This window comes from Anabrus simplex, chromosome 5 (assembly GCF_040414725.1).
Source record: "Anabrus simplex isolate iqAnaSimp1 chromosome 5, ASM4041472v1, whole genome shotgun sequence".
NCBI classification, from domain to species: Eukaryota; Metazoa; Arthropoda; class Insecta; order Orthoptera; family Tettigoniidae; genus Anabrus; species Anabrus simplex.
In genome coordinates this window covers 189,529,545-189,545,417 of record NC_090269.1, presented here as the reverse complement: position 1 = coordinate 189,545,417, position 15,873 = coordinate 189,529,545, and the positions used below count along the sequence as shown (strand labels likewise).

Genomic DNA, 15,873 nt, shown 5'->3' with positions numbered 1-15,873 from the left:
GACTTTCGGTAGGAACTTTCCTGTTTTTCATCCAGCTGTTATTGCACACAGCAACCGCACACATCGTACCAGGCATTTTTGTTTGCAGCTCGAGAAAATTAATTCCAGTCAAACACAAAATAACACTGGCATAAGAAAGCAGCTATTCACTGCAAGGACTAGCCATAGAAAGCACCATGAAACTATAAAATCAAAACTGCAACTCACTTGCACATGTTAAAGAAACTCACACATTACTCACATACAGTATTATTGCACAGAATTTCAGCGAGAATGGCGTTCAAGGTGGGTAAATGGCTGACGTCATAATCGAGCGTAGTCGAAACCCACCGGATGCAGAAATCCCTGTTCTGGCCAACCTTTTATATACTAACCTTGGGCTTCGAGTTCATAGCAAGAGCTGCAAGCAACTTTCAACCTGTTCATGGCATGGGTAGAAAGGAATGAGCTTCGTCTGAACGAAGGAAAGACAGTCACGTGTAAGCTTAGGAAGGGTGGAAGGTGAAGAATTTTCTGCGCAAGGGATGGACCCATAAGAAGTGTAAACAACTTCAAGTACCTGTGCGTTACATTGCAGATTTCTGGCAAGGATTTTACACTGCATATTAGAGACCGAGAAAATGCGGCAATTAATGCAATGAATGACATCCTGCACCCAAACAGACTATCCTTAAATGCACCTCTGAATATGTTTCAGCTGAAGGTAACACTCGCTGTAGCATACGACCTGAAAATCATCTGTCCATATATAAAGAAGGAACACTTAGCGCTATTAGAAGAAGTTAAAGCGACTTTCTTCAAGAAGGATTTGTGTGTTTCAAAGTACACTCTTTCATGACTGGCTTACGAGCTCACAAGGGGACTATTCTGCATAGAGGAACTTCGTCTCCAAATGTCTATACAGTCCACTCTCCTCCTGTGTGTGCGGGCGGTAGAATAACACAGACGGTATCCCCTGCCTGACGTAAGAGGCGACGAAAGTAGACCGCAAGGCTTGTGACATTTTAGCGTGGGTTAGCGATCATGGGGCCCCCAGCTGAGTCCCAGCATTGCTTCCACTTACTTGTGCTGAGTTTCTCATTTTCATCTGTCCTATCAGACCTTCCTTGGTCAACACTTGTTCTTTTCCGACCCCGACGGTGTTAGATTTGCGAATCCTAGGGAGTCTTATATTTTCACGCCTTTCGTGACCCTTATCTTTCTTTGGCCGTTACCTTCATTTTCAAAGTGTCAGAACTCTTCCATTTTTCTTTCTGATTAGTTATAGATAAGGAATGGTTTCCTAGTTACTCTTCCTATTAAAACAATAATCACAGGACAAGTTGGCCATGCGGTCAGGGGCACGCGGTTGTTAGCTTGCATCCAGGAGATAGTGGGTTCAAATCCCACTGTCGGCAGCCCTGAAGATGGTTGTCCGTAGTTTTCCATTTTCATACCAGGCAAATGTTGGGGCTGTACCTTAATTAAGGCCACACCGGGCGAATTGGCCGTACGGTTAGGAGCGCACAGATGTGAGCTCGCTTCCGGGAGATAGTGGGTTCGAACCCCACTGTCGGCAGCCCTGAAAATGTTTTTCCGTGATTTTCCATTTTCACACCAGGCAAATGTTGGGGCTGTATCTTAATTAAGGCCACGGCCGATTCCTTCCCATTCCTAGGCCGTTCCTTTCCCATCGTCGCCATAAAACCTATCTGTGTCGGTGTGACGCAAAGCAACTAGCAATTACGGCCTCGGCCACTTCCTTCCAACTCCTAGGCCTTTCCTACCCCATCGTCGCCATAAGACCTATCTGTGTCGGTGCGACGTAAAGCAACTAGCAACTAGCAAAACAATAATCGCCATCACCACCACCACCACCACTCTACAATCCACTCCAGGATACGAACAACTATTGCAAGAACTAAAATTTAAAAAGAATAACACAGGAGAGACTTCTATGCCACTGAGGCAATGGTTTATAAAGATTGAAGAGTAGAAATTACTACATATAGTCACTAGGTTCGCCGTCCATGGTTTTCATTATGAACTGTGTGAAAAAACACGTTTCCATAAGCCAGGACTGATCTGTGTATGTGATCGTTGTGGAAATTTTTGTGAATGATACCACGTAATGCACTGCAAAGTATGGCGTGAATCCTGGAAGAAATTCTGTTTTGAAAACTGTTAGATTGTGTAATTTAATATTGTATTATTCCTGCGTTGTATTGGCATTGTAATACTGCGTGTAATTCTTTATTCATAATGACCATTGGCTGCAATATTTGTTTCATTCATAATAAAGCACAGGCCAAGACCAACTACAATATTATCAGACCTGAAGGCACATACCGATACGTCACAAAATGGCCGCCGCATTGGGCCAAGACCAACTACAATATTATCAGACCTGAAGGCACATATCGATACGTCCCAAAATTGGCCGCCGCATTGGAATACGCGTATCCGGCATGTAGGGCCATGTTTACATTCAGTTTGGTGTAAGCTCACCACGTGTCTAGTTCGTTGCTACTGGAATTCGCAAGTTAATTATCCACCGAATATGTTTGTGTGTTAAGTAATGTTTCAGTGTCATTTTATTTCTTATCTAGTTATTTTTAAAGTGCTAGTGATGTTTTTAGTTGTATTCAGAGATTATGTAATGTGTTGGTGATTCAGTGAGCTTGGTCTGGTGGAGTGGAAATAGTTTTAGTATTTTAGAGGTTATTAGTGGCGTAAATTGTTTGCTGCTGCTTCGGTGAGTTTGGTCTGGTGGAGTGCATAAATTAGATAAGTACAATGTGTCGTAAGTGTTCTGTGCCTGGTTGTCGATCAAATTATGGATCTTCCAATACTACAACTTTTAGGTTTCCTAAGGAGAAAGTTGTACGAGACAAATGGGTTAGGAATATTCATCGTGACCAGTTTGAGTTTACTGATAATACTTCGGTATGCATTAAACTTTTTGACCTTAAGTTTATTATAAGTGAAGATCTTTTTCCTGTGCTCAACGGTGATCCCATTATAGTGCCCAGAAACATCTCAAAACTGACTCCTGATGCATACCCCACTGTATTACCTAATCAGCCCTCTTCGAGCCATTGAAGGAGTGACAGTTTTGCAAACGCCTCACAATGTATAGTGGAGTTGGAGAAGGCACGACTTTATTAACGTAAGTTCCAAATTTCAAAATCATAGGTGTTTGGACAAAGTAAACAAATATTTAAAAATATTGAATGTGACTTGATAGAATCTGATATTCTTTTGAGAATGAAGCACGTCATTTTTTGTTTAATAGTTTTTTTACAGGTATCTTATAGTGTAATATTTAGCCTATATTTAACTTGTGTGCTCGACAGATTGAAAAGCTTTTTTAAATGTGTCAGTTAAGTTTGTCTCTAATCTCGATTAGTATCATTGAAAATAACCTGATGTTCTTATAAATACATCTTTAATTGCATATTTAAAGTACAATATAACTGGTGAATGTGTATTTGTAGAGCATGTTATTTCATTGTCCTGGGTAATTTGTATTTTTCATGTAATATGTCTTTGCTGGCAAGACCTAGCGTTCTCAATGCACAATGTCTTCTGGTATGGGCTAGAGCAATTTTGTTACTTTCATTAACCTGTCTCAGTCTCATCCTTGGCTTTGACAATGAAAGTGATATAGATGTTGATTTCCATAGGGAACATGATGGCCTGGCAGGCATCAATTTTTGAAAATGAGACGAAGTCTCTCATAGTGTATTGGCACTAGCCTACGCAGTGACCTCCACGGTATGCACCAGCCATGCGTCTTTGATAGGTGTGCTATTTACCAACTTGTGAGCACACTGGGGCGAAACGTTGGCAACCAGGAATGAGTTAGCTGCAAAATTTATAATGTTCAATAACGGACCAACCATACTGGTATTAACATGAAAGTGACCGAAGTATGAGTGATGCCAGTAATGCCATTCCTTATGCAGCCAGTCCCTGTGGTGGACGGTGTGAAAATATTGCCCATAGGGTCAGTCGGTGCGTTCATTTTAGTGGGCTTGGCAGACTGATATATAATAGCAACTTTTGGCTCAGCGAGGAAAGCAACGGGGAACTACTTCACTCCTCAGTTCCCTAATATGCCTCTTCAGTGACACCTAGGCCACCTCTGATAGCTGATGGTGGAAGTGTTGAGGATCAAACCAGCCTCCAGGCTGAGCCCTTAACATACGTACGTGTTGTGTATTGATGTGATTTACCAACAAATGTTGCTTTAATTCTGTCATTTTCAAGTGTACTGGCTGTAGGATTATGTTAGTGATTCGTGTGCGTATTTAAAGTAGACTTGGTTGCTGAATTTCTTATTTTCTGAGTACGATACGCTGTTTCAGTGCTATGAGTTTTTTTTCTTGTAATGTGTTGCGTGTGCGCTGTTGTGTTTTACCAAAAAAATATTAATTACGGTACTTACATTGTAGTGTTATGTAAGTTGGTTGAATACTTTTGGTATATTATTTTAAACTGTTTCGTGTTTTCTAACTATGGCAAGGTGATTTATATTTCATGTACTAATTCTTCTTTACGATTATTATGAACGTCATCGGCGATAATTATATTAGTTAGTAATTAATGCCCGGCTGCTTCCCTCTGCAGACAGTGAGCCCAATGTTTCCGCCATGTTGGATTCTGCATTAAGGTCTGATAGGTTGTAGTTGGTCTTGCACAGGCATAACTTTAGTTGTATTATTGTTCAGAATCAAGCATTTCAGGAAGAGGAAAGAAAGAAAGAAAGAAAATGAATAACACTGTGAGAGAAACATTAATTCCGTACAATTCGGTAATTCAGTTCAATTTGACGGTTGAGAAGTGTAGGAGTGGGGCAGGGGGCGATTTTTAGAACCTGGGGACCCTAGGCGCAAAACGGTTTGAATGGTGGTGGTGAGTATTGTTTTAAGACGAAGTGCAACTAATCAAAGACAAATATGGAAGGGACTTGACACTTCGAAAAATGAAGGTATCGGCCAAAGAAAGATAAGGGCCACGAAGGGTGTGAAGAAGAAAGAATCCTTAGGCCCCGCAAACTTAATAGCGTCCGTGTCGGAAAAGGCCAAGAGCTGACCAAGGAAAGTCTGATAGGATAGATGAAAGTGAGGAGCCTGGCACAAGTACAAAACGGTTTGAATTAGCGCCCGTAGTTTTAGTTCAGTCCTTAGCTCAACAGAGGCGCTAGCGTACATCTCGCGTCAAGTGTTGCCTGGCAACGGCCTTACGGAAGTCAAATATGTCTTTTTGGTCCTCGCTTACTCATTCTCTTTGTTTTGTTTGTAAAGATGACATTTGGAGTTGGCATGTGATTGCGATTGATGATGATTAGTATTTCTTTAGTGTATTATAGCACAGAGATTTTTTTGGTTGTCAAATAGTTTACTGCCGTGAATTCGTTGTCATGTAATAATTAAATAGTATAGAACAGGACACTTTTTCATTATTCAGAGGGTTTATTTCATATTTCAAGTGATTTAACTCATTTTAGATCATGCTTAATCTTGTTATTAGGACTAAAAACTAACCGAGAATGTTATATTATCCTTCTTAACTTGCGATATTGATATCTTTTTTGCATAATGGCTGGAGCAGAAGCAAATTCAGAAACACTAATTTCTGATTCAGACAGGTTTGTAAGATCCTTTCAATTGATGTAGTCCTATATCAGTATATATACTTTATTGAAAATCATGTTTATATTTCATTTAGTTTAGTTGATCAAGCTGCAGTGAATAAGCTTGCAACAGGACTGCTAGGCTTATATCAACCCGAACTCAAGAAGGTGAAGCAGCAGCTGGATGAACTTACGTAAGTTTTACAGTTAACAATAATCATCGGCAGTTTCAAGTATATAAGAGAAATCATATTGCTCCTGTGAAATACAGTGCAAGATTTCCCACAAATTAGAAGTATGAACAGAAAAATGCTTCAGTTCCAAATTATTATTATGGTTAGGCAAAACTATACACCGCACTTCTGGAAGCATTATGACATTATAAGGAAGTAGAAATTATGCGAATCTTAGGTGGAATTTCTCTCGGAGAAGAGATGTGTTCAATGCGATGTCCAGGATCCCACCAGTCCACACCCAGAAGTACATTTATTTTCTTAACCTTATATAGAGCAGCACAGGGCGTTCTCCATAGCTACTAGCATTGCTATTGTCCAGTGTAAAATGAGATGTGACATCATTCCCAACAATTATGAGAATTACATTCTGTTGCTAATCTCTGCAGAATATAAGCACAAGTAAGTAGAACCTGTGAAAGAGCATTCTGTCCTCACGGCAAGGTTATTTAGTAGCTGTAACCTATCTTTGCACATCTCTGTCATGAGAACAGTGACCCCTGTGGGGCCACACGCTCTTTTGTGAGGTTTTTTTTTTTTTCTATGGCTGCGGTGTGTAATGTCTGCACAGGAATGAAAAGGTCATTTAGTGCTTATCTTAGCTCATAAGTAAACAGGAGCGTAGATGTTTGTGATACAAGTGGTGACCCATGGTACTAATGTTGAGGTGTGCGGGATATAGTTTTATTGGTTAAGTGTATACTTGGCAAAACATTCATGACCTTTATTAATAGAAATCGCAGCAAAGTTTACCATCAAAATCATTACTCTGTTGAACAAAATGGTAGAGCTACATCTTAGGAATACACTCTGCTTGTTTACTTCTATGCATCACAGAGAAAAAAAGTGAAGCAGAAAGGTGTCCTACATTTTTAGTCTGATGAGAAGGAAGAATGTACCACAAAAGTGATTCTGAAAATCTTTTTCCCCCTGTGGTTAGGGCTGTGCAGCTGTGAGCTTGCATTCGGTAGATAGTGGGTTTGAACCCCACTGTCGGCAGCCCTGAAGATGGTTTTCTGTGGTTTCCCATTTTTACACCAGGCAATTTCTGGGGCTGTACCTTAATTCAGGCCACAGCTGCTTCCTTCCCACTCCTAGTGTCTGTGTTGGTGCAACGTAAAGCATCTTGAAAAAAAACGGAAAAAACAAACAAACACAAAACAGCCCAACAACCCAAACCCTTTTTTAGTATGAATGTGATAGAGCAAATAATAATTAAATTATGAAGTAGAGTGCTGTTAAGAAGACTCATTTTATAGCCAAGCCCCATATGTCCTAATCATAAGAAGTAATTTGAAATATTGAACTTGGATATCCCAATCCTGGCTTAGTACCAGAGAAAACAGAATCCTCTGAACGGAACAGAAAGAAATCACCATTACCCCTGTACATATCTTTGTGTTATAAAGCAAGTGATAAACAAATTTCAGAAATACAAGATAATTTTCCAGAATTACAAACAACATAACCAAGATAACTAGTCTTAATGGCAGGTATTACAGACAGCTTATGTCAGGCTGAAATATAAGTTCTATCTAAGAACCAAATAAAAGCTGCAGTAGGTAGTCATTGGACCTAGATCTGTCTACAAGCTATGACAAGCACTGCTATTAGAATGTAAAATATCTTGTATAGTATGTGATGTTTAATGGTCAAAAAACATGCATAATTTTGCACTCTGAGTAAACTGTTGCATAAAACTTAATTCGTACATCAAGCATAAGCTACGAGGGTTGGGGCAAAAGTCATGGCAGCTATTTTTTTTCTTGAAGATACCAGTCCGGTTGGAAAATGTGACATATACAGACAAAAGGACAAGGTGTTAACTACATGTGTGGACAATGAATAGCACTGAAATATCGTAACACACTCATTTATTACGGTAGTATACAGGGCAATGTGGCCTTCCCGATGCAAAAGAATGACAACACAGTACACACAAAGTTGACATGACAAACCTGGGCCTAAAGATCCTCAAAGTAGTCCTCTGCTACTGACACCACACGCTGCCAACGATGTGGGAGGCGCTGAATACCATCTGCCTCAGCATTTGCAGCACCATGTGTGAATCGGGTCACCTGTTGGCGCACAGCATTAGCAATGTCCTCTCGTGTTGCAAACCGCCTGCCATGTAGTGGTTCCTTAATCTTTCGATTCATCACCATAAGACCTATCTGTGTCGGTGCAGGATTATTGCACTATCCACAAGATCCGGACGTTTCTCCTGAACGTCACGTCATACTTATCGCACCAGGAAATCCCTTTAGTACCGTGCGGTCACTGTTCTGCCATGTGGAAGAAAGTGGCAAACAGACACCCCTGACGTCATACGCGACGATCACCATCAGTTTGACTGGGGAAGGATTCTGATGGACCTTCTGCCTCCTTGGTGATCCAGCATGTCGCCACTCTGCGGACTGACGTTTCAGTTTTGGTTCGTATACCCTGGCCCAAAATTCATTGATGGCGATTATTCATGACAAGAATTGATCGCTGTCCTGTTGCCAGCATGCAAGGTGGTCGGAGCATATTGCAGAGCGCACCTGCCTTTGAACTTCCGTCAGTTCATGCAGTACCCACCGCGATGCGATTTTGTGCAGTTGCAGCTCATAACGCATTATCCTGTGGACGGTGTGTTTCTCGATGCCACTTGCCCTCTCTAACTCCTGTAGCGTCCATCGTCTGTCTTCATCCAGGAGCTGCTAGATGATGGCACATGCCACGTCAGTCCGCACACTGACAGGTTGTCCCGAACATTGCTCATCACTGGTTGACACATGTTCTTGCTGAAACTTTCTTACCCACCGTGCTACTGTACAGTATGGTAGGGCATTTTTCCCAAGGGCTTCCACTAATTCACTGTGACATTCCATCGTATTTCTCCCTCGGAGAACGACTATTTTTATGAAAGCGTGCTGCTCAACATGGGTTACTTTCATCTCGCACGACACTCACCAGCTGACTGATTTCACAGCCCTTGTCAGCTATCACAGAGCCATTCTGTTGTTCTGCATACACACTATGCCTGCAGAACTTCCACACGTCACATATACGTTTGTGATCCGTTCACATATCTACAAGAAAAAAATAGTTGCCATGACTTTTGCCCCAATCTTCGTAGTTTGTACTACTACTCAACTCAGGTGCAGTTGGTATGTAGTAGCTGATAAATAACTCGCCTTATGTAATAATCACCGAGCGGGTTAGACACATGGTTATGGTCACGTAGCTGTGAGCTCGTATCTGGGAGATAGTGGGTTCGAATCCCACTGTCGGCAACCTTGAAGATAGTTTTCCGTGGTTTCCCATTTTCACACCATGCAAATGCTGGGGTTGTACCTTAAGGCCACGGCTGCTTCCTTCCCATTCCTAGGTCTTTCCTGTCCCATAGTCGCCATAAGACCTATCTGTGTCGCTGCAACGTTAAGCAACTAGCCAAAAAAAAAAAAAAAAACAACATAAAAAATGGTACTAAATTAAACACTTCTCACACTGGTTACCATTCTTAACTCATTTTTTGTTTACACCACACTTATATGCGATTAATTCACAAGAAAGCTGGGAGCTACCTTCACCAACAACCTTAACAGATGCCATATTCCGAATATGGAAGAGATAGGTTGATGGCATTCCTTGATTTAAAAATGGTTTACTTTCAGTACACCCAGAGCAAAGGTATGAAAAGTTATGCAGCAGAAAGGATTTTTAAAACAAATGGTAGAACATGTGCAAGCAATGTAGAAAATTTCTTGCAGTGGTGTCCAGACACGTGGGGAGAACAGAGTGGTGTTTGAATGAACGTGGACTACGGCAAGGAAGTGTGCTGTCACCACTGTTATTGATAATGGTTATGGATGAAATTGTGAAGGAGACAAAGGTAAAATATGGGGACCAAGAGAGTTGGCCGTGCGCTTAGGGTTGCGCAGCTGTGGGCTTTCATTCGGGAGATAGTGGCTTCGAACCTCACTATCGGCAGCCCTAAACATGGTTTTCTGTGTTTTCCCATTTTCACATGAGGCTGTTCCTTAATTAAGGCCACGGTCGCTTCCTTCCCACTCCTAGCCCTTTCCTATCTCATTGTCATCTATCTGTGTCAGTGCGGCATAAAGCAGATTCTAGAGAAATGAATTTCATTTTATGGGTCCGTATTGAACTTGAAAAAATCAAATAAAATAATAAGTAAGTTATTCCACCTTTTCAATACAAATTAAGTAGTGTTGATTAAATAAACATAAATAATGGGACTAGTTTTGATCTATTTAAAGGTCATCTTCAGCCATATCGTATGTAGAACAAAGTATTTGAAACACAGTTGTTTTAAAGATGGTCTTAAAACATAAGTTTGACACTATGAAAAATTGTTTATAGAATTTCCTGAAAACAAATTTGTTGTAAGAAATTAGTTCACTTAGCTGTAGGAATATACGAGAAGAAGAAGTCTTGAAACATTCTTCTTCTCGTATATTCCTACAGTTAAGTGAACTAATTTCTTACAACAGATGTGTTTTCAGGATATTCTATAAACAATTTTTCATAGTGTCAAACTTATATGCTTTAAGACCATATTTAAAACAACTGTGTTTCAAATACTTTGTTCTACATACGATATGGCTGAAGATGACCTTTAAATAGATCAAAACTAGTCCCATTAAATGTTTATTTAATAAACACAATTTAATTTGTATTGAAAAGGTGGAATAACTTACTCGTTATTTTATTTCGTTGGTTTAATAAAGCAGATTGTAAAAAAAGAAAAAATATATGGGGACAGTGAGCTGAAAGTAAGGCTGTTTGCAGATGATATTGCAGTGTGGGGAGCAAACAGATAGGAAGTACAAGGGCAACTTGGAAGGAAGAGAAGGGAAGAACCTGGTGTGGACGAAGGAAGTATCAATGAAGTGTAAAGAGATGATGTATAAGATGTGCTACTGCCCAATGCCGGTATATGCAGCGGAGGTCTGGACACTAACAAAAAGTCAGGGAATAAAATCCAGGCCAGTGAAATTAAATCTGTAAGATGTATGATAGGTAAGACAAGAAAGAGCAGAGTAAGAAATGAGAAATGTCAGGAAGGATATTGGAGTGGAAAAGCTTTTTGACAGTTTGAAGAGGGATAATCGTAGATGATTTGGAGATGTTAAAATGGTGGATGAGGAAAGAATACTGAAGTGGATGATGTAAACCCAGACAAAAGGAGAGAGGGCAAGAGAGTTACCCAGATTAAGGTGGTTGAAAATGAACAAGTATAGTACAGGGAGTCCCTAAAGTTGGGTAACATTATTAATTTACTAGCAAATGTACTCGTTTTTCGCTCGGTAATTGGAAATCGATTTTACAATTCCTTCATGAATTTCTGTGAACTTAAATGCCTGTATTCAAACATTCAACGTGGCATGTTAAACTGATATTCTTCTACAAAAGCACGTGGCAGTAGCGTGAAGTACGATAAAGCGATACAAAGTGGAGACAGAATTGGGACGACCACAGAGTATATTGAACGATACAGTTTCTGGTCCAAAGTTATGCAGAATTCTTCCTATTTCTCTGTTACATATTGGTGATCATCGGAAAACCAATTGATGACCTCTATTATTATCTATTCTATCGAAAAGAGTAAAATGGCTCTTTAAATATACTCTTCAACTGACCTTGAAATGACACGACAGCCTGTGGAACAGTAAATCACTGTTTTCACTTCCTATAAATCCCCCAACCAATCCAGGATTTAGAAATAATATTGCCCCTAACACCTACCCAGGGACAGGTGAATTCTAAATATAAAGTTTGATAAAAATATATCCAGTAGTTCCCAGCTATAAGAACTCAACAAGTTGACAGACACCAAAGCTAAAAAATATTAAGATGGTCATTATTAAACTTGAAACGGATAATTGCAAGCAAATATCGCCAAAATAGTTGATGTACAGACACACGTACGTTATGATTTTATTTATAGGCCTTTTGGGCTGTGCCCACTGAATTTAACCTGTGTACCGTCCGTTAAATATCTCCCTTATTAATCATCCTGTCGAGAAAAATGTAGCCTACATGAGAAAAAAAATTTGTAATGGATTTTCATCAAGGTTGGTGATACCCTCTACGTTGGTTTGGTACATTTTGTGGGAGAGTAAAATGACTGCTTCGGTTTCCTATAAACCCCCAGTATACTCGAGGGATTTGAAATGCTATGGACCTTAAAACCTACCTTTGGACAGGGGGATGCCAAATATGAAGTTTGGTTAAAATATTTCCAGTAGTTTTGCAGTTATAAGAAATATACTTTACATGCATCTGCTTTTAGGCTAAGTCCCCTCCAACTTAGATTGAAGAACGGTTCCTTAATGATATCTCCCTTATTAATCCTCGTATTGAAATGATTTAGAAAATGTTTTATAAATTGATTTCCATTACAGCAGGTTGATTTCCATTAAGTTTGGTTGTGTATATTTTGTGGGAGTGAAAAATCACGGTTTTGCTTGTGATAGTACATATATCACACCCCAGAATTATATGTAGAAGTTAGAGATATTATTGTCAGTATTCGATTTATTATTATTATTATTATTACTATTATTATTATTATTATTATCAGTATTTCATTTATATTGGTAAGCTGGAAGATATCCACACATGTAGGTATAAGTAATTTGGTTTGCACGAGTGGGAAAACATTGCTTTGATAACTCTGGTAATTTGAATGAGTCATATGGCTACCCCAGTGTTTGTTGTGATGTACTTGTGTCGGGAAATTCATGAGTCATGTATATATCCCAGCCTGATGAGATGAGCTTGTTGTTGTATTAGGAAACTTTGGTGACTCATGGAATATACCCCAGAGTTTGTTATTGTCTTGGGAGGAAGTAGTAGTTCAGGGCTTGGTCTTGACTTGAGATCACTCATGATTGGCTGGCAAGCACCAATCCAGACGTATCATCTGAGAGGAGGGGGATGTTTATGTCTATAAAGGTTGATCATACGGCGGCAACCTGGAACATTGTAAGGGTGATTGTAAAGGAACGAGAAGGAAGATAATTACAACTGACGCACTGTACGGGAAGGAAGTGGTGCTGATACACGGTACTGGAGTGACACGGCTGCAATGGACTGGACTTCAAACGTTCGTGGAGCGTAGTCTTGTTATGTTCGTGGAAAGTGGCTGATTGTGGAGAGTGCTTGCGCATTATGTATTGTAGCACTTGTGGCGGCCTAGCATTATATGTTGGTGAAAGCTATCTCAGACTTTCCATAAATTTATGTTGAGGATCGACAGACGTGTGTATATATCTTTACAACAAGTGTTAAAATATGTGAACACAGTAGTACAAGGTACAGTATTTGTGTGATGTGATAACTGCCGATTATGAGAATCGGTAAGTCGAATTGATATAGAGACAGTGAAGGGTATTTATCTTCATACATGTACATTGTTCATCGGACTATCTACAAATGGTAGCTTAGTTCTTACTTTCGTTTTCCCACGGTTTTCATTATTGTTGTTGTAAATATGGAGTCTTCCAGCAATATTTTATGTGTGTATTATATGTATAATGTTGTATGTTGATGAGGTGCTCATGCACGGAATTTGTTCAGAATATAGTTAGCTATTTTAGAATCAGTGTTATTGATGAACCTAGGTGCAGTTCCTACCTAATTAGTCGTTTTCAGGAGGTTAGGTAAGGCCTGCAGCAGATGTACCAGTACGCAGCATTATGTACACGCCCTGGGATATACAGTTTATCTTGCTCTTATCTAAATTCGAGGGATCCATTCTGGTGAACTCTGGAGCCCATACTACGGACATTTCGGTTAATTATGCTTATTAATTTTATTAAGTTTTTGAGTAATTTTATTTATATATTTTTATTCATGATTTTATTTATTAGTATTCATCGAAAAAGTTACATGCTTTCGTACAAACCCCCATTCACTTCAGGGATTTAGAAAGAGTATTGGCCCTGAAACTTATCCAAGGACAGTTTGAATCTAAATATGAAGTTTGGTGGAAATATATCCAATAGTTTTCAAGTTGTAAGAACTCAAATGAACAGACAGATAGATACCAAAGCTAAAAAACATACAGATAGTCATTACTACGCTTGAAATGGATAACTGAACAAAAATTTTGCCAAAATAGTCAACATACAGACACACGGTCATTATGATTTTATTTATATAGAAGATAAGGAATCTGCTCCACGTACAACACCTTTTGAGCTATGTCCACTGAATTTAGCACAAGAGGAAAAAAATTTAGAAATTGATTTCCATTAAGTTTGTTTGTGCATATTTTGTGGGAGTGCAAAATCATGGTTTTGGTTTTGTATAAACCTCCAGTCATTGCAGGGATTTAGAAACAATATTGGCCCTAAAACCTACCCAACGATGGGTTGAATCTAAATATTAAGTTTGGTAGAAATGTATAAGTTATAGGAACTCAGACAGGCAGACTAACAAAGACACCAAAGCTAAAAAAATTGCAGATGGTCATTACTGCTCCTGAAACAAATAACTGAATTAAAATTTCGCCAAAATAGTCAATGTACAGACTCACGGTCTTTACAATTTTATTTATAGGCCTATAGATTACACAAAAACTGCAAATGAAAGAGTTTTCATATATATAACATATCAAAGGGGAACCCAAATATTCTTTTGTTTGAATTTTACAGTCGGTGCTTGTAGTTCCCACATTCACCATTGTTGGTGGTTTGTAAAGATGGCAACCTCTGGTGAAAAGCGTGCTTTCTGTATGTTGGAATTTGGTAACTGAACATACCTACCTGGATATGATACGGCAGTGGTTGTCCCCACAAATGCAAGAAGATTCTGACAATTTCCTGTTTGAGAAGGACGGGGCCCCACACAAAGATGTTTGTGATTTTCTGAACACCAAGCAATTGTTTATGCAGTTTGGGTCATGTAGCTATCAACTTGCATTCGGGAGATAGTTGGTTCCAACCCGGCTGTACCTTAAGGCCACGGTCGCTTCCATCACACTCCTAGCCCTGTCCTTCCCCATCGTTGCCATAAGGCCTGCCTGTGTCGGTGCAACGTAAAACAGATTGTAAAAAAAAATGAGCTATCTCAATGCTGGATCAGGCGAGCAGGGAATGGTAAGTAGGGGATGGATGTTGTTGAAATGTAATTTTTTTTCCTTTGCATTAGAACATTGTTCAGAAGTTCAGAAATTCATTCTACAATATAACGAAGGGTAATAATACGTTTTTATTTTGCATTATTTTGCCGATTTGGGATGATCTGACATTATTTCATCTTTCAAGGAGGTTTCAGGTTAATAAATAGAATTTTGAAGAATTTTTAAATCATTTTAATTTTTTTTAAATTTAAGCATCTACTCTTTATTGACAGACTGATAAAAGTCCACAAGTTACAATAAATGGTCAAATTTTTCAAATATTTTTCATGGCCAAGCAAACTAACCTATCAGTAGTTGTTGGTGACTAAGAAAGGGTAAGGGAAGGATTTATAACGGAGAGTCTTGTGGAGATATGTGCAGACACAACATAGAACTCTGATAATTAGTAGAAAGTAGTTCCTAACGTGTCTTAAGCACGACCTTCTCACCCACCCCTACAGCTAGTCATTCCCCCCGCGTACCTCAAGGCCAAGAACAGATGGGAAAGAGAAGGGATTGGAAATGATAGTTAACTTTCCGCTTTAGTACAGAATTATCCTTCGATGTGTATGCTACAGTTCTGTGCAAGAAAACCTCCAATGGTGAAACCACCACAAGGTGTATTTTAAAATCAGCTATTGAATGAATTTGGAAATGATATGTGTATGGCAGATGAGCCTGTTATATTTTGTTAAAATGTCCGGTGTTAAAGGGAGTTTGGGAAGGAAGTTTATTGTACAGCAGCACATCAAACGAGAAAAAATCCTAAATCTGTCTCGAGTGCAAGTAACAAGAGTTCTCAGGTTCTTCTGGGGCATAGCGCTAGCATTACATTCAGCAAATTATTATTTCCATATCATATACACTTCCAAGTAAATTAGGAGATC

The 15,873-nt window shown here is 39.3% G+C and overlaps 1 protein-coding gene across 1 annotated transcript in view; it reads left to right on the top strand.

Moving 5' to 3' along the window:
- The first annotated feature begins 5,266 nt into the window (after positions 1 to 5,266).
- Positions 5,267 to 15,873, top strand: part of Pldn (Pallidin) — a 102,970-nt gene continuing 92,363 nt past the window's right edge. The window contains exons 1-2 of the mRNA XM_067147233.2: positions 5,267 to 5,632; positions 5,713 to 5,811. Coding sequence (XP_067003334.2) covers positions 5,583 to 5,632; positions 5,713 to 5,811 — 149 coding nt within the window. The 5' untranslated portion in view covers positions 5,267 to 5,582. The remainder of the gene's footprint in view (positions 5,633 to 5,712; positions 5,812 to 15,873) is intronic.